This window comes from Homalodisca vitripennis, chromosome 3, assembly GCF_021130785.1.
Source record: "Homalodisca vitripennis isolate AUS2020 chromosome 3, UT_GWSS_2.1, whole genome shotgun sequence".
In the NCBI taxonomy this organism is placed as follows: domain Eukaryota; kingdom Metazoa; phylum Arthropoda; class Insecta; order Hemiptera; family Cicadellidae; genus Homalodisca; species Homalodisca vitripennis.
In genome coordinates this window covers 96,920,295-96,939,300 of record NC_060209.1, presented here as the reverse complement: position 1 = coordinate 96,939,300, position 19,006 = coordinate 96,920,295, and the positions used below count along the sequence as shown (strand labels likewise).

At 31.7% G+C, this 19,006-nt stretch overlaps 2 protein-coding genes across 5 annotated transcripts in view; both read right to left on the bottom strand.

Moving 5' to 3' along the window:
- LOC124357211 overlaps window positions 1-638 on the bottom strand; it is a 44,721-nt gene extending 44,083 nt beyond the window's left edge. Inside the window, exon 1 of the mRNA XM_046808758.1 lies at window positions 372-638. Coding sequence (XP_046664714.1) covers window positions 372-386 — 15 coding nt within the window. The 5' untranslated portion in view covers window positions 387-638. The remainder of the gene's footprint in view (window positions 1-371) is intronic.
- Window positions 639-5,338: 4,700 nt separating this feature from the next.
- LOC124357210 (2-oxoglutarate dehydrogenase, mitochondrial) overlaps window positions 5,339-19,006 on the bottom strand; it is a 68,623-nt gene continuing 54,955 nt past the window's right edge. For all 4 annotated transcript variants that reach the window (XM_046808757.1, XM_046808754.1, XM_046808753.1 and 1 more), the window contains 7 exons: window positions 18,179-18,407; window positions 17,667-17,945; window positions 16,912-17,213; window positions 13,358-13,521; window positions 13,097-13,244; window positions 12,309-12,463; window positions 5,339-6,235 (listed from right to left, as the gene is read on the bottom strand). In XM_046808757.1, coding sequence (XP_046664713.1) covers window positions 6,136-6,235; window positions 12,309-12,463; window positions 13,097-13,244; window positions 13,358-13,521; window positions 16,912-17,213; window positions 17,667-17,945; window positions 18,179-18,407 — 1,377 coding nt within the window. In that variant the 3' untranslated portion in view covers window positions 5,339-6,135. The remainder of the gene's footprint in view (window positions 6,236-12,308; window positions 12,464-13,096; window positions 13,245-13,357; window positions 13,522-16,911; window positions 17,214-17,666; window positions 17,946-18,178; window positions 18,408-19,006) is intronic.

The window sequence follows — 19,006 nt, the reverse complement described above, 5'->3', positions numbered from 1 at the left end:
CTTTCTGTCAGCCTACAATATAACTATGAAAATTGTGAGGGTCAGAGAAAATTCAATAAGTGTTAATTTATACAATTGTACAAATATGTTAAATGATTAGGAGGAATTAGTAAAATGTATTATAAACTCCAAGGTCATTACATTCCGACTGAGCTTATGCATACACCTTGTTTCGGTGTCTGTTCATGAACACGACCTAAATTATCTTGATTGCCTTTTGGTTGCCGAAAACTCTTATCAGCTAAATGAAGTCTTTAATATAATGAAAAGAAATAACGATATTATTTTTTCAAAATTTATTTTTAATTCATTAAAATGATATCCAAACAATATATATTCGATTAATAATTGTATTATTGGTCAATACTCACATATTTACTCGCCATAATGAAGAATGACGTCACTACATATATATAAGTCAAATGTTAATATTCAAAGTTGACATTCAATTTCTTTGTAAGAAATGTTTGAATCTAAGTTTGATTATAGAATAAAAATGTACATGGTAACCACTGGAAAATAACAATAATGAAAAAATTGTCTACATGTAAAGCACCAAGTTATTTGCATTATTTATTCACGAACCGACAACTAAGGCTACTACATTGGCCTCAACGAGAAGTTATCAGCTGCTTTGATTCCCGGTCGGTACCATCATTCAACAGCTGAGTGAGTACAGTAGACGTGTGTATTATGACAACCAATAGGAATCAATCACAAACCAGAACAAAAAATTAAATTCCAGTTGGCAAAATTTGGATTGGGAGGGTTTGTAGATATGTTGTTTTTTTGTTTACAGCATAGAGTATAAAGGTTCACAACAACGACAATCCAAACAAATCTCTATGTCTTTTACAGTCGATTGCATTACGAATTCGCGAATCAATGCAAATTAAGGACTTGGTCGTGTTTACATCGTATTTCCATGTTAAGCGATAGCGAAACAACCTATCACTCGAAAGTAGCTCAAGAGCTGGAAAATATTTATTTCATCACTCTGTATGGTAATAGGCTTCTTTTCAATACGGCTGAGATCTGCGAAAGTAATCTTTTCCCTCGCAGTAAAGCAAAATAAAGTGGTTTATTTCACAAACGATTCAATGAATACGGATTATTCTTTGGCTATAGGCGCTAGTTGAATACTGCAACAATAGATGCCATAGTCAAGGTTGTATGACTGTGGTTGTAGTACTATAGTCAAGGATCCTCGATTTGATTGGCTGAAAATATTTAATTCTTATTTTTAAACATCGAGATAAATAAATACGACCAATAACGGTTTGCATTATTTGTAGTTATAATTAAAAATTCAAATATTATATTTGTCACTAGCACAGTAAGGTCAAACGTCATCTTAAAAAACCTAATAGGTTGAATAATAGGATTTATAACTATTAAAATATACAATCTGTCTATTTATAGTTTAAGTACCTGTTAGTGATGAAACAAAGAGAAGGAATTCAACTTACTCTTAGAACTAACAAAGAAACTGTTAAACGAAAATTCAGTTCATTTTTCTTGACAGAGTTGACTGAATGAGGCCAAACTGTATTTATTTATTTAGTACGCAATTATAAAACGTTTACAACACAACAGTTATTACTCAGCAGATGAAGCAAAGTATCGACCAACTTTGTTAACTAATGCCCTAATGTGCAAATCTTGTTGGGTAAGGTTTCTTTGAATGTAACACTTTTTTAATTTTCCTCTTTAAGTATTTTTGTAATATTGGTAATCAAAGTGGTCTAACGCCAATAAAAGGTTAACTTAGAGTTCATCTCCTAATTGTATCTATGGTGTCAACTAATATATGAAAAAATATTCTAACTTCTTATTAAAGAGTCACTGTGTTTTATGTTAGCTTCACATGATGATTTCCAAACAGCAACGTTGAACAATTTTAGACTTTCCCACTTAGCCCTTTCCTTTATTGTTTTCTTTCGCTCTCACATTTTAGTGACTTTTTTGTCTTACCTATGTATTATTTTCATTCTTTACTCGTATGTATTTCTATCATAAGAATGTAGGTACAGTAAACACAGGTCTTTTGATTCATGTATATAATTTTTGGTTTGGTTTTATGAGGCTTTGAGTAAAGGCATTTTGGATTCTTTACTCTATGTGTTTTTGGTTCTACTCTTCTCAGATAATTCCGATATAAGGGGTTGTAGACTACACCAATTGTTTCTGTTTTTGTTTTCAGACTCAACATATTATTTTCAATACAGTAACTTTGCACTTATTTATGACAGACTGAGGAAATCAGTGTCTATTAAAACATACAATTAAACTTTTTTGAGCTATCCTTTTAGTCCATCTTTGTCTGAGTACAAGCTCTTTGATCTGTTAAACCCTTGTCTCAAGGATGCTCTTGTCATTTACTACACATACACTTATAAGGGGAGTAGTTTATTTTTTAATTTTTGGACTTCCCCTTCATGATTGTGTAAATGATGGAGAAGTGGTATTTATGTAAGAAAAAAATAGTTTAATTAAATAGTGTCTCTAATACGAAGAGAACGAAAAAATCTGCAATTACCTTTATTGTTTACCTTCAAGAACCTGGAGTATTTTCCTACACATACTCATCTGTATGCAACCAGAAACAAATACACATTCAACATGCCACATCACCTTCAAAAGACCATGTCATAATTGGTCCCAAAAATATTCATATACTAAACAGCTTGAAGACCTCTTCAACTGAGAACGTTTCGGAAATGATTTAAAACGGTACTTAAATCATATATTACGTAATGGGATTTCAACATACAATATAACCATACTCATAGTTTCTATTGGGGTAATAACAACCATTTCATTACCACGTGTTTTACACGTCTTTGCAAAATAAAAATATTGATTTGAAAAAATATTTTCTGGTTTAAAATAGCCAGATAAATTAAAATAAGCAATTATGACACAGGTTGAGAGGAGCACCTGGAACTAACAATAAAAACTGGATTCTGTGACCTATATACCTTGTTCGCTCTTGGAGTGTCCCCAATCATGCATGAATACCCACCAACAACATTGTCAGGGTAGCCCACCTGAATGGACATTGCAAATAAAGGTTTAATAGCTAATATTTTATAAAAATAATATTAATTACTATATTAAGTTATTCTCATGTGAGAAAAACTAATCTTGGATCAAAAAGTTTAGATACCCAGGTTAATACAATCTACAATAATTCGATTTTACATTAAAATTTTGCTTGTTTATTTCTGCGTTTATACATATAAATGAAATAATTTATAAACAGTGACTTCTAGTTTTTATGCAGATAACAATGATAATGGGCACTGTCATTTTGTATTTTCAACCAAATTGGAACTTAGAAAATTCATAGCTTTAAAAATCTTGTAATCTGAAATTTTTATACAAAATAATTAAAAGTGTACTGTTTTTTAGCATAATATGAAATGAAAGTTGTTATTAAATTATATCTTAGCTTTTATTCTTGACCAGATGGTTCATAAACTTGAAATATGTGGCTCTTGTTAGGAAGTTCTTGGTCATTATATTGGGCTTGTAATTTTGGCAACCACTGTAAGTGTTAAAATTTTTAACACAGATTTAAAAGAGTACATTTTATTAATTTACTGTAACCAGGTGCTGCTCATTTGAACACGCAAACCGCCAAGCAGCCAAGGTAACACCACATGTATGTTCATACTGATCCAGTTTTTAGATATCAATACTTATCACAAGCAAGTTTTAAATGGTGGTTCTACTCATCTGAAATAGGATTAGTTTCATCAACTTCATTTAATTATTTTCCTAGTGTATTCATGTGAGGAATAATAATAACAATCCTAGATTTTTAGATGTTTGTAACCCTTACCTAAACATTTATTCAGTTAAACTTACATTGTCATATATTCCCCCAAAAACATTAACCCTAGATCCACCCTTTTCTGTACATCATACACCCTAGTGGCTCAACAAATATCTTAACAAGCCTTATAACAGTGTAATGTTCTATTGGGCTGATAATAAATCATTTCATTAACTCATCAATAGAAAACCATTTTTTTTTATACCAAAAGCCATTTAAGACAAGTTTTCAATTGATTTGGGTTGTTAATATTCTTTATACCTTCAGGGAGTTTGTAGATTAATCTGACACTGCTCTACAGTACATGAACACTTCATAATCAGTAATTCCAACTCTCAAAAGGTTTCACTGCACGACTCTCTGTAATTCATCTTGCCAATAATTAAGTCTGACTGTTTTATTAGTCTAAAGACACAATCCATTTTGCTTTAGGCAAAACTTGCCCACTGTCTCACTTCATATACAAAATGAAAATGATTAAGACATAGTAGGCATTTTTTTAAATTTGTGGGGAACAGACTTTTGCTAAGTGGGGCAAGGCATAGCCTGGAAACTGTAGCACATATTGTCAACATCATTGTTTAGTCGTCAGTCTTAAGGAACAACTCTATGGATTTTGTGGCGTTATTTTCCAAAAGAACATCATCCAGAAAGACAGCTTGTTCCTCTGCACGTTCATTTTGTAGAAGAGAAAAGCATACAATTGGACTTGACTGATTTATTTTCAAATTCATTTCAATGAAGTATTGAACGCTGGTGTTCAGTTCCATGAATGCAGTAATTTCCAAATATATTTGTGATTTCCTTTTAAAACAGTGTCGTGTCATCAAAATATTGAATCAATTTTCCATGTTGGTTAACTGAACTGAATCCACAGACACAAATCAGGTAAAAGGAGGCCTGAGGATAGATTCATTTGGAACTAGACGAGTCATTTTAATTTTGTTGAGATGTTTCAGATCTGCGCACTGGTCTCGAACATTCAAGAAAGAAGTGAGCCAGGGAGCTCCTGGATGCCACACTTCTCCAACTAGTGCAACAGTGTTTCTTAGCACATTTTGTCAAATGCTTTAGAAAGGTTGAGGAATATGTTAAGCACATGTTCTTGCCTTTCCAACCCACTTACAATGTCAAAAAAAGGCTGTCACTTGTGGATTTGATCAATATTGATTTGGATTCAGAATTTAATTATTTTTTCTAGAAAACTTTAGACTTTTTTATAGAAAACAAAAAAATATTTGGCTGAACACTGACAGAATTGAAAATACGTGATAAATACTCATGAGGCGAGGATTGTGAGGCTCTTTTTGAAGATCGGAATAACTTTTGCTGTTTTCAGAAAAGATGGAAAATTTCCAGTTTCAAAAGAAAGATGTATCAGTTTTGTATGTCAAGAGTGTCTAAAGGTTATGTTAATGGTGGAGAGTGTCTAAAAATGATCACACTACATCATCCACACTATATGAACATGGGGTATAAATAAAATATATTGCAATATTTACATAAATAATTTTATTGCTTAAAACTATAACATGGATTTGATAACATATGAGTTTGTAATAACTATTAATAGAATAGAGTAATAGTAAGGAATACCACTTTCTAATCCATAAATAATCTATATAGCCTACATCTTATAGTGCAGACATACTCCAGGTATACGGCTAATGAATGGTAACACAGACAAAGCTCAGAGATTCATAGCCTACCGACAGCTAAATGTTAACCTCCACTTAAACGTTGAGAAACTGTTTTAATAAGAAAGCAAAGTTTTTTTATGTCAACAATATTTTTTAATACTGTATCTAGACATGAAGATATTTATATAAACCAAAACCATATAAATTTATTAATTATATTTGTAATAAAGCCAATATTCATACATTAAAATTCAATCAACTTATCTCTAATTACCCAAAAATAGCACTCATTCATATTATTAATTAAATGTACACGCTTATGTACATAATAATTTATTTTACAGGTAACTACAATTAATTACGAATTAAAACAATACAAAAGATAAAATAAATAATAAATTGTGATTCATAAAATTAAGACTGTAATTAAAAGAGCATCAAGTCACAACTGCACAATACGCAACCGGAATTGCATTCAGAGTGATGTCACAGCAAAATTCTATGGAAACAATATGTTAAGATGTGTACATCTACATATTATCACAAATAGTGCAATATAAATTTTCTGGTACATATGTAATTTTTCTAGTTAATTTTTTAAAAATTAATCAGCTTAGTTAGTTGTTAAATTTATTTGGAATAATATTTTATGATTTACACAGCCATTGTGTCATCAATCAGGGCTGCCAACTCTCGCAGATGTTGCATCTTGCTGCCAGTGGCTGGAGATGCTGCAGTTGGCCGGCCTGCATACCTGAAACAATAAAATATTATTTTACGACTCATACAACCACTGTGTTATTGTGAGGGTTGCCAACTCTGCTGAAGATAACACCTTGCATGTACTGACTGAGCCAATCTTCAAGATGTAGTAAAAACTTTTTCAGAATTGTGATCAATATAGTAATAATAACAATAATAATAATAATTATTATTAGTTGCAATATATGTTGCATTTCAAACACCATTGTAGATATTATATACCTGATTTACAGTATATAAAAATAAACAATCCCTGTCATATTCAAACATACATACAAAATGGAAAGGCAGTCATGGGACTGACTGACAGAAGTAACTACTTCTTGTGAATAGACACGTATCTCGAAAAAGTATGTTTGCTAATTATTAAATGGTTATTTTTAAAATTGACATTATATGAGACACAATTCTTTAACGTACAAAAAGTTTTATATGTTTTTATTAATTTATGCATATTTTTGTAATATTCTTTTACATTTTATATATTACAATGATCACTGACTTTTAAATATTAAAGCAATAAGTATGTATACATTTTCATTATTATCGCTTGTATTAGTTTCTATAATGTGGCCAGTATCTTTTCACTAAAATCTTGTATTTCCAATATAATTACTTCACTTTTATCATCATTATATTTAAAAAATGAAATTATGGGTTTATATATAATAATTTAAATAAGAAATAAAAATTGTGGAATAAAATCTTGCTAAATATCTTGTTATGTTCTTCTCATTTGACATTGTTGATTTTAATTTATCTTTTAAAAAGTCAATTAATAGTTTTTATGTTTCTTCAGAAAAATTTGTATAAAATCTGGTTTTATGTGATTTATTTTTTAACCCTTTGACGCTGGCGCTATTTGACATGCACTGTGCCTGAGTGGCGGTGTGTGCGCGAGATCTGCCTGCCTGGATTTCACTCAAATCTCACGTACTGCGCATCGTTCTAGTTCTTTGCCTCTAACTTTCTTATTTTGTATTCAGTTGGTTCAAAGTAAAGTTTTTATTTTGTAAAACTAAATTACTTTTATTATGAGTTAATCTTTCAAATTTTTCGACAATTACGAGTAATATAAGTGTTTTACATGAATTTAGTTTTAAAAACTTGTGTTTCATTTCATTTTAAGCGTGTTTTTTGGTAAAAAAAAAACCTAGAATGAAGCTGTTTTCAAATACTTGTCAAATATCATTGAAATTAGTTTTAATATCAGTATACAGCCTATGTTAGATTTTAATTAGAAAAGAAACATTTTCTTTGTGATAAGAATACACCAATACGTTTTTATAGTTACACATTGTATTGAATAGAGTTCAGTAAATTAAAATTATTTAAATAGATCGAAATAGTTTCGAGTATGATTTTCAAGTCCTTTTAATAATGTAGGATGGTGTGATATATTTGAAAGCAAGGATCCAAACACAATCCTACGTCACAACCACTGCAGTAGATAGATCTCTTCTCTCTTCCGGCTTTGCGGCACACTACACAGCGTCGTCGAGTGTTGGATTGTTTTGGCCAGTGATTACTATTTCAAGCAGAAAGCCTGGTAGTTTCTCGTATGGCAGGACTCTGAGCACTTGGCTCAGTGGGACCAAAATGAAGAATAAGTCCTTGGACAAGCTTTAGTCGAAAGTCACTAAGAGGCTTCTTTGTTCCATTTTCAGGTTTGTAGAGAATATAGCTATTCAATACAGTGGTATCCAAATAATGAAAGAATAGTTTCTTTGCAAGTAAACATTTCAAAACATAGTCAACAATTTCGATTTGTTTTGTGTAAAAAATACAAACTTTTAAGAAACAAATAAAAAACATTTGGCATGAAAAGGTTAGTTCGTTTAGGAGATACAAAATAAAGAACAAAGCACTACAGCATGGGACAGCAGGTGTCCCGCTCGCTACTCAGCCACCCAAATATGCCGGGTTAGACGCTGTCCCGTGCGCTACTCGGCCACTCATCACGAGTGGGACAGACACTGTCCCGGCCGACCTCAATGGGTTAAGTGAATGTAAGGTAAGGCCCAATGTAGTTGAGTAAAGATTATAATTATAATCAACAGAAAAACTAATCAATTTATTTTTAACCTTTTTATAAATCTTGTCAGGAAGAAGCTAGTAGTGAACTGGAATAGGAATTAATATTAAACATGCAGAAATTCAGTTTAGAATCCAATGAGTTTCAATACTGCTATTAAATGGTGCAGTAAGTAATTCATTTTATGTTGGATTCATTAATAAATAAATTAGTAGTTTGTAAATTTATTATATAACGCCATTTCAAATCCTAACAATTTCAAAATTAAGATTCACTCATGTTTTTGATAATGTTGTTATACGCTTTATTTTATACATGAATTATTTTTAGTGCATACACTGGAAATCGTACGAAAATATATTATTCATAAACATAGAATTATAAATATTAAAAATGTATAAAACAGTTTCAATTTAGGATTACATAGTTTTATTGCATACTACAATTTAGCTAAATCCATGGTATACAAAGAGCACGTAAAGAGTTGATGATTATCTTCCATTTATATAGTGTCAGTTTAGAATTACTGTGAAGTTCTTTGGTGGTAAAGGTCCTTGACAGGGGTAGTAAAAGTTGAAATAGTTACAAAAATTGTTAGTTTTATACTGTTTTGAATTCTTACACCAAACTAGGTTGATAGAAAGTTAAAAGTAAATTTTGAAATATTTTGGCTGGAGAAAATAATAACACCTGAATTTATTTTAGTTTGTTACTCTTGTCACAATAATTTTGAGATATTGCCAAAGTTTAGTAGACTATAAAAAGTTTTAATATGTATTTTACTTATTTATACCCATTTACTAATTTACACTATTATACTATAAATACGTGAATGCCTAATAAAACTAATATTGGGTCTCGCTAGCAATAGCCTAGAAAAGGCTACAACTGACCTTCAAATATAAACACAAATAATTGTTATTACTAGTTATCACAAAAATTCCTGTCTTTTTTCTTCAACATTGAAACTATTGCAACAAATGTTAAAAGGAACAATTATTGACTTATTACTCATCTATTTAATAAATGTTACTAGCCAAACACAAATTTTTGTAACTGATATAATTGTGAACTGAAAACAGCTACAATTGTAGTAAATGTGTAGAGTATGTCCATCTTAGGAGGTGTGTTTTGCACCAGGTTTTTCTAAGTTGGGAACACTTTCAATGTATTAACTTGAAATATTCTGTAATTAAGGACCTCAACAAAGAAAAGTTGTCCTAAAATTCATTGGTATATATATATATATATATATATATATATATATATATATATATATATAAAAATAAACTAGTCAAGAATGTAATAAACGCTCAACCTGTTGCTGATTGTCTGAATGCCTGTGTCTAGGAGGGAAAATGTACAGATTATCCTAAGATCGCCAAGTGGTTCCCATTCATAATAAAGGGAGCAGGGAAAGTGTTGACAATTATAGACCTATCTCTATGGTTCCTGTTTTCTCAAATATTTTTGAATCTGCATTCAAAATTTGGGTGAGTGAATTTTTTTAAAGCAACATCTCTCTTCTCTTCTCTCCTCATTAGTTTGATTTTAGACCTGAGATATCCACAGGAGAAACAGTTGGGAGGCTTGTATTGGCCATCATTGCTAGCTTTGAGCAAGGCTCTGTAACATCTGTTTTGTGTGATCTGAACAAGGCTTTTGACTGTGTCAATCATAGCACCCTGTTAAATAAACTCATTTTTGATGGAGTATTTTGCTGAAAAAGTGATTTTATTGGTTCCCTTTTAAGTGATAGATATCAAAGGGCTCTTGTTAATGGGGTTTTCTCTAGTGATACAGAAGTTTTTAATCTTCATGATAAGTTATTTAAATGTTAATGTACAATCAAACACTTATGTTTGCTGATGATGTGACTTTTTATTCAACTGACAGTTCCATAATTAATTTGAACTTGTTCATGAGTAATGTTCTTGGCAAGGCAACAAATTGGTACAACATTAATAAGTTTTTACTCAACACTGACAAAATTCAAACTATTAATTTTACTCTTAAAACATATATGGATTATTCTGTGGACAATGTCAAGCTTTTAGGTATCATTTTGGATAGCAAACTAACAGGTAACCCTATATTGACAACCTTGTGTTAAGTTAGCTCGTATAGTAGACAATTGAGAAATTGTGTCCTTGCCAATTTCTTAAGAAATGCTTATTATAACTAACGCCATAGTACTTTGTCTTATGGACTAATTTTTTTGGGTCAATGCTCTTGGAATAGAAATAATTATGTTGCTACAAAAACAAATTGCTAAAAATCAAATCACCCTAAGTATTTAATGACCATTGTAAGCCCTTATTCAAAAAAATAAAATCCGAACTGTTGTAAACCAATAAATATTTGTTTGTTTGTTGCATGTTAAGAGTAATTTTAGAAAATTTTAATTCGTTATTACAATACTAGAAATTCTCACTTAGTTCACCTCAATAATGTAATACTTAGCCTAATCCAGTTAATATTTGGACAGGTTGGATTAACTTTATTTAATAAATTACTTTTTCTGGTTCACAAAGTAAACTATGATAGGTTCAAAAGGAGACTTCACTTGTGGTTAACTGAAAATTCCTTATATGATTTAAAATAATGTTATGATAGTAACATGGGTAATATTAAGTTTTAGCTTTAGGTCTCTACATGTGTATTTCTGTTAACTTTTAATGATTCAATAGTGATTAATGATCAAATAAACGAATAATTCATAAGCTTAACAATGGTTTAACGCTAATCAGCTTATTCCAGATAACAAAAAAAAAACAAACATTTATTTTACTTTGAAGAAACTTGATGTAACATCGGTACTAATTTTTGCAAGAGTGTAAAGCTTTTGGGTATATATGTTGACAGTAAAAATACAAGGACTAATCACATGTATCATGTCTGTGGCAGTTTTTTTTTTAAATTGAGGTAGTATTTGATTGTATGTGCTAAAACTCTGATGGAATAGTTCAGACAGTCAAAAAGTACTTCTGACTCTAAAGAAAGCTGTAAGAATTCTAACTAATGCTGATCAGTAAACAAGCTGTAGGTCACTATTCATTAAAGAGTCTATACCTACCGTTATTCTGATATATTTATTTATGTGTAGCTAATATTAACACTAATTTAAGTGATTATGTTTTAAGATGAAGTCTACACTCTCATAATATTATAAATAATCATTTAATAAATAAACATTCCGTTAAGCTCAGTACAACAATCAAATTCTCAGGTAATGTCTGTTACACTTTTTAATAAAGTAGACTATATAGCACACACGATTGGAACAAATAGATTTAAAAGAAATGTATGGGACTGGTTAATTAAGCACTCATTTTATTCTACACATGGGTATCTATCTTATAATGATACCGACTGTATATTCTAAATTTGGTCTCTGCTCTGTTGACTTTCTATTGTTTTAAAATTGTTACCTTGTTTTTTTTGTTGTTTTAGATATCTATTTTATTGTTGACTTTATTTATTTACTATTGTTGCCTTGTTAATGTACTATTGATATTTGTTCTATTTTGACATATCTGTTGTGTTGTTGACACATCTCTTCTTGTTATTGTAAGGTTTTATTGGTTTACCTTTAAAATAGACTGCCACCTTAGCCCTGGCTGGTGTTTATCTTTAATCTAAAACCTGTTACTATTTTATAAGTTTGTAGCCATTGGAATATTTATTGATGAAATGATCATCAATTTGCCAACTATTGCCTAAAGACAAGTAAACTTTCTGATTTTAATCACTTAAACATTTTTTGTAGAGAGGAAAAGTGTTACTAATACATTATTAAGAACACTAATACAAACAGCAGGACTTTACTCAGTAGTGGATGACATGATTATGCTTAGCTGAATGAAAATCAGGTTTGTAACAATATGAGCTTAAAACCTCAAATCATTACCCACATTTTAAAGTTGTTCTCTTACTGATCTGGGCTTCATATATGTCTGACAACATTGATTCTCTTGGTCTAGTTTTGATCTATTACTAAAAGTAACATGTAATGAAAGTATATACTTACTGGACATCTCTGACACCGTTGAGAGCTGTGTGGAATCTGGGTTTCACGTATGTCCAGCAGCCTTGATTCTTGTGTTCTTCTTGTGACCAGCACAGAACTGCATTTGGATACTTTGCACACTCCTTCTTCACCAGATCATATGGGAACGGTGAGATCTAAAATAGTTTAAATCAGTTAATTAAAAAAAAATCAAGTACATTGAAGTAATAGTCTTTTATTAGAGTAACTTTATTTGGATATTCATATTTAATAATGTCACTAACAACAAACAATATGCTCCACCTACAGGTGTACAATGATTTCTTTCAATTCCATCCAAACTTTATACTACTGACACTTGCAAGTAAAGTCTCAACTAGCTGTGGATGTAGGTTGTTTGGAGCTCAAGTTGCCGAGGCATCTGATCGCCAAATGGGTGGTGGTAGCAGTGTGACCATAGGCATTGTCATAATGAAGATTGTTACATTATAAGCATCCTCACTAGTGTTTAAGATAACCACCACAATTAACTATTCTGCCAGTTGTGAAATATGCTGTGTCCTTTAATTTTTTGTGTGAAGAAAATGCAACTGGTGGAAATTTATTGTGAATTGTGATCTGTGGTACAGAGAAAACTTTATTAGGTATACTGCAGTTGAAAAATACCAGTCTTTTCGTGAAGGTTGTTCACAATATAACACAACTGTCAAATGTATCCTTGATACTCACATTAAGCGGAGTATTAATTTCTGAAGCAGACAATTTGAGAGTTGACAATGCTATCTTAAAAGAAAAATAAAGGGACTAACTTGTTCAACTCGTGCAATGGCCACAGAATCATTCAAATTCCTCTCATTTCGAGCTTTCTTCAAGTCGTAGTAAACCTTGCCACTGCAGAACACCAGCTTCTTCACTCCACTAGGGTTTTCTGCTGCAGGTCCCTCCTCAGGAATCACCCTACAACCCAAAATGTGTTTTATATACTGTGGCAAAAATAGATTGTAAAAATTTGGATTCCTCTATAAAATAAATTAAAATATACAAGAAAAAAAGACCAGACAATGGCATACCTGAGGAACTGGGTGTTTTCTGTCATCAGATCGAAGCTGGACTTGGCCTCGGGGTGTCGTAACAATGATTTAGGAGTCATCAGAATCAAAGGTTTTCTGAATGGAAGAGCAATTTGCCGCCTCAGAATATGGAAGTAGTTCGCAGGAGTGGAACAGTTTGCAACCTTGGCCATACAAATAACACTTAAAATCATTATTTATATAATAATAAGGACAATTTTTAAAAATAATTAGAATGGCGTTCAGTCTTAGAAAATTAATCAGTTATTTATGAGACAAATTAAGTTATTTTATTTAGATTATTTATCCACATTTTTGTTCCATGAACTTATATGTTTACATTACATGTAATGAGTAGCATTATTACTGGAGTAGCCTAAAGATTCAATGATGTAGCAGGTACTATTTGATGTTTCTATAGCTTGTATACATTTATTTACTTAGTTATCTTCCTGATGTAAATTACATGCTGGTGTACTAGTTCATTCTTTACCTCATATTGTCCAATTGTTGTCTATAAAATGTTATTTATTAACTGTTAACTATGGTTTGTTATGTGTTTATTTTGGAAGACAAGGTTGTGAGTAGGATATGTTGTTGCCTTAGCATGCCCAGAATTATGTAATATCATCGTTACAGTTTGTATTATTATTTCATAGTTAACCCTTTGACATCGGCGCTATTTGACACGCTGTGCCTGAGTGGCGGTGCGCGCGAGACCTGTCTGCCCTCGCTGGGCAGCGGGATTTCACTCAAATCTCACATCCCATGCATCATTCTAGTTATTTGCCTCTAACAGTCTTATTTTTTATTCAATTGGTTCAAAATAAAGTTTTTATTTTGTAAAACTAAATTACCTTTATTTTGAGTTAATCTTACGAATTTTCCAACAATTAATATATGTGTTTTACATTAATTTATTTTGAAAAACTTGTGTTTCATTACATTTTAAACGTGTTTTGTGGTAAAAAAAACCTAGAATGAAGCTGTTTTCAAATACTTATCATTGAAATTAGTTTTAATATATGATTAGTTTTAGTTGAAAGTCACTAAGGGGCTTCTTTGTTCCATTTTCAGGTCTGTAGAGAATTTAGCTGTTCAATACAGTGGTATTCAAAAAATGAAAGAATAGTTTCTTTTTCAAGTAAACGTTCCAAAACATAGTCAACAATTTCGATTTGTTTTTTGTGAAAAAATACAAACTTTTAAGAAACAAACCAAAACCATTTGGCATGAAAAGGTTAGTTCGTTTAGGAGATACAAAATAAAGAAGAAAGCACTACAGCTCGGGACAGCAGGTGCGGTGTCCCGCTCGCTACTCAGCCACCTAAGTATGCCGGGACAGACGCTGTCCCCCGCGCTACTCAGCCACTCATCACGAGTGGGACAGATGCTGTCCCGGCCGACCTCAGAGGGTTAAAACTATACCACATTATGTTATTACACCATAAGTTTATAAGCTAGGCCTATGCACAGTTTAGGCTTTGACTTTCAAAGCAGTTTTTGAATGCACAGTTGTGCTTTAAGAGAGCAGAGTCATTCATTCCTAGGTTTGATATAAATTTTTAAAAATCCTTTAATATATCATTCTTTATATATATATATATATATATTCACTTCGGGTGTATAAATGCAGAATTGCTCTATTATAACAATTATTGGACTTCTTGGTATATAATTTCCTTTAATATTTCGGCTTTACCGTTTTCAAAAAGGTATAATAAGAAAAAAATAACACAACAAACAAAATTTACATAAGTAAATAAATAAAAATTTACATCACATTTTTATTTATTTACTTATGTAAATTTTGTTTGTAGTGTTATTTTTTTTTATTATACCTTTTTGAAAACGGTAAAGCCAAAATATTAAAGGAAATTATATACCAAGAAGTCTAATAATTGTTATATATATATATATATATATATATATATATATATATATATATATAATGAAGTATTCACTTTACACACTTGTTTTTGTAGGTAAGATATTAGAATTGCTAGAATATGGTATGTGTAAAACAAACTAAGCAGGATAGGTATTGTTTCCCAGCATCACATTAATTTTACATATAAATAGAATAAATTCTATAGTAAGCACAATAGACATATAAGGAAGGGATGGGTGGTTTATTAAGACTAAAAATATGAAGACATATATAACGGACAAATGGAATTAATAAATAAACACACCAGCAACATCTGCCATTTGCATCACACTGTTCGCCAGGATCTAACCTCAACTAATCAATGCATGTGTACGCCTACATAGGGCTGGACAGTACAATAGAAGGAATGTCGTCTGCCAACGGATGAATTTGCATAGAGTAAACACTACAAGTGTAAAAAAATGCAGATGGACATGAGTTTGGGTTTTGTTTTATATGTATGATAGTAACTGGGAAAATGGTCATATGTATATGTATAATTGCTATATGTATTTTTGAAATAGTTTAATGGTAGGGTGGATTTTAAATTGAAAATAATCATGATTAAAAATAGAAAAAAAATATATTGTCATTGTTTACATATAATTTAAGAGAGGCAAATGACAGAGTACAATAAATGTTATAGTAGCATTAAGCCGGCTAAATAATTATATATCAAATATATGAAAATGTTGCAAATAATTTTGTTCCCACATGCACCTTTTATGGTGCTTGGGTACTGTGTTATATGATTTTTTAAATAAAGGATTTTGATTACTGATTACTGATAAAAACACTAACACACACATACACAATCTCAGCTTATTTTTTTCTGGTCATATTTCCCAAAGCCATTATTTTCTTTGCCGGCTCATTTTTCTCACAAAACCAATTTTATGTGATATACAGCAACAAATCACTAGAAGTACAAACTAACAATCCTGACATACATGATACTCGAACCATATTAAACGTAAGAGTAAGTTGACCTGACTCAGAGGCTCAGGCTCAGAGTGCAGACAGAATGGAATGAAAGGACAGGATGGCAATGGGTTTTTGTTCATTTAAGACAAAAAGCTGAGGAAACCCCTCATTCCATTTTGTTCTAAAACAACCTTTGTGTTTGTTTCCATAGCAATAGGATTTTCAGGATGTGTAAGTTTAGTGGTAGGGATCACCTCCTGTTGAGATCCCATGGGGAGAGATAGTGAGGTCTATATCTCAGTCATGTCACTTTGGAAGATGAGGTTAGCTCTGTTCACGCCTCTTTTAATCAAAGCGGATAGAAGAAGGTACTCCTTTATGTTTAGGATAGCACAAGCTTTTAACACTAGGGAGCTCTACCTACCCACTCCAACAGTAATCTTTTGCAGTAGACTAAACCTACCGATCCACCCTTTAACCCCAATATAAAATGTTGTTTAGTGTCAGAATATGGATGGTATATGGAGTCTACAGCACAAACTTGTAGCACTTCCTCCTTTCTTGGTCACCTGGCCCCTTCATGACAAGGTCGGCTTGTAAATAAGTAAAGTTTGATGAAGATCATAAACTAGGAGGGACAATTATATAAGTTTATCTATACAGTTTTTAAACAAGGAAGTATTAGAAATATTTGACTCACAATCCAATTGATATCGTGCAGTTGGCGCACAGCAAACTCCTCACTCTCCGGAGGGAAATAGTCAGGATCGTCAGCGGACATCTGCAGGAAACGTTCCAGCCTGGCAGACGAGTGCTCAGGACCCATTCCCTCCAGACCATGAGGCTGAAGCATCACCAGACCTGACTGTCGCACCCACTTGGCCTGTCCAGAAGAGATGAACTGGTCGATGATACATTGAGCCGTGTTGTTGAAGTCTCCGAACTGAGCCTCCCAGCACACCAATGCATTTGGATTTGTCATTGAGAATCCCAATTCAAAACCTAAAAATCATAAAAGTGTTAATTCCACTTTTCAAGTTTCAAGGATATTTTTATAGTAACATAAAAAATTTGAGATTTTTATAAACTCAAATGTAAAAAAACTTTTAACTTAAAAAATGTAAAATTTCAGATGAGTTTTTCCTTTAGTATTTTGTTTTAAATATGTAGTTTGTGATAATGGTTAGCAACAAAAGAAAGACTTATTTTTAAAAAGCTACAAAAGAAATCTATATAGACCTTTGGTAAAAATGACAAAGAACATAATATTTTGTATTGAATCATATAAAATTACTGAATATCCTAGAGGTGATTTCTTCAATATAAAGAGCTGTTTTGAACGTCAAATATTTTTATACTGAATATTAAATAAAAATGTGTTTTTTTTTTTAATTTAGAAATTGTTCTTCCCAACTGTTTTAGGAACAGTTCCAGAGAGTCAATGATACTACATACCTAGCACAGCATACTCGGACAGAGAGCTGTTACACACAGTGTAAGGAGCCTGGTCAGGGTAAAGGTAGTTGAGAGGGCGGTATGTCGCCTTGTCCACGGTCTGATGGTGCAAGACATGATGTCTGTGTGAAAAGGTGCCTCGCTCTACGTCCTGCCCGGACAATCTGACGTGTATTCCCTCCTTCATCAAGGAGCCAAATGCCATGGCCTCTCCTAAAGCCCAATCCACCGTGCGAGACTCGACCATCTGCATGCGGGCCTTCAGGATACGTTCGATACCTGCACATGTTATATCACTGAGATACAAGTTCAAGTGATGAAAAATATATGTATGTCTTGATAATCTTTTGAAATTTTTAATAAAGGTAACCTTGAATGATTTTATAGAGATTTTAATATTTAATATGCTTAAAAATACAAACAATTTTATTTTAATATACTGAAATATTTGTATTTTATGTAAATAAATCAAATCTGTATTAGTTGTCAGCTAGAAGATTGTCATAGGATACCTTTATGAATGACGAACTCTGCAGCATTGGGTGGTGGGGAGGAAAACCTCTTGCCGATGTGTACCAGGGTATCTTCCTTAATACCAGTGGGTGAAACCATCAGAGGGTCCTTACCCTCAAAGAAGCCAGACCATGGAGAATCAAGCCAGTCCTTGTACTTGATGTGGGTCTCCTTGCGGGCGTTAGTGTAGGCTTCCTCACAGATCTTGTCATACTTCTCTTTCACATCCTACAATATGGTATTGATCTATAAAAGGTGAATATAAACCCAAACAACAAGCTTGTGCATGTATTTTAATTGTAAAAGTAACACTTTAACATAAAAAAAAAAATACAATCTTTTGGAGTTTTAGAACTCTTTAAACCCTGGCCATTATATCAAGGAATGTGCTAAAATCCTAAGCCAATTTTAGACAACAGGTAAAAGTTTTGTAAAAAAACTCACAACTAGGCTATTTGATATCAACCAATTTTTTTGTTTATTCCTTAGTAAATGTGGTTACAGGAAATAATGTAACAATAATAAAATAACAATAAATAAAATAACAATAATGTAATAAATAAACAAAATAATGTTCTGTAAATTATTTTTACACAAAAAATATATAAATAAAAAACTTGTTTTACTCAAGTTTGTAAATGAAAACTATAATTAAAAAAATAGTGAATTTTTATATCAACTAACATCCTATTAATTTAAAATCATGAAGCAAAATGGAATATTCACCAAGTGGTGAAATATAGCTGTCTGTCTGCAACAAGCAGTGAGCAGTTAACTGAGATGAATTGCAATTTTTCAGTCACAGGTTACAAAAATATGAAGCAAAG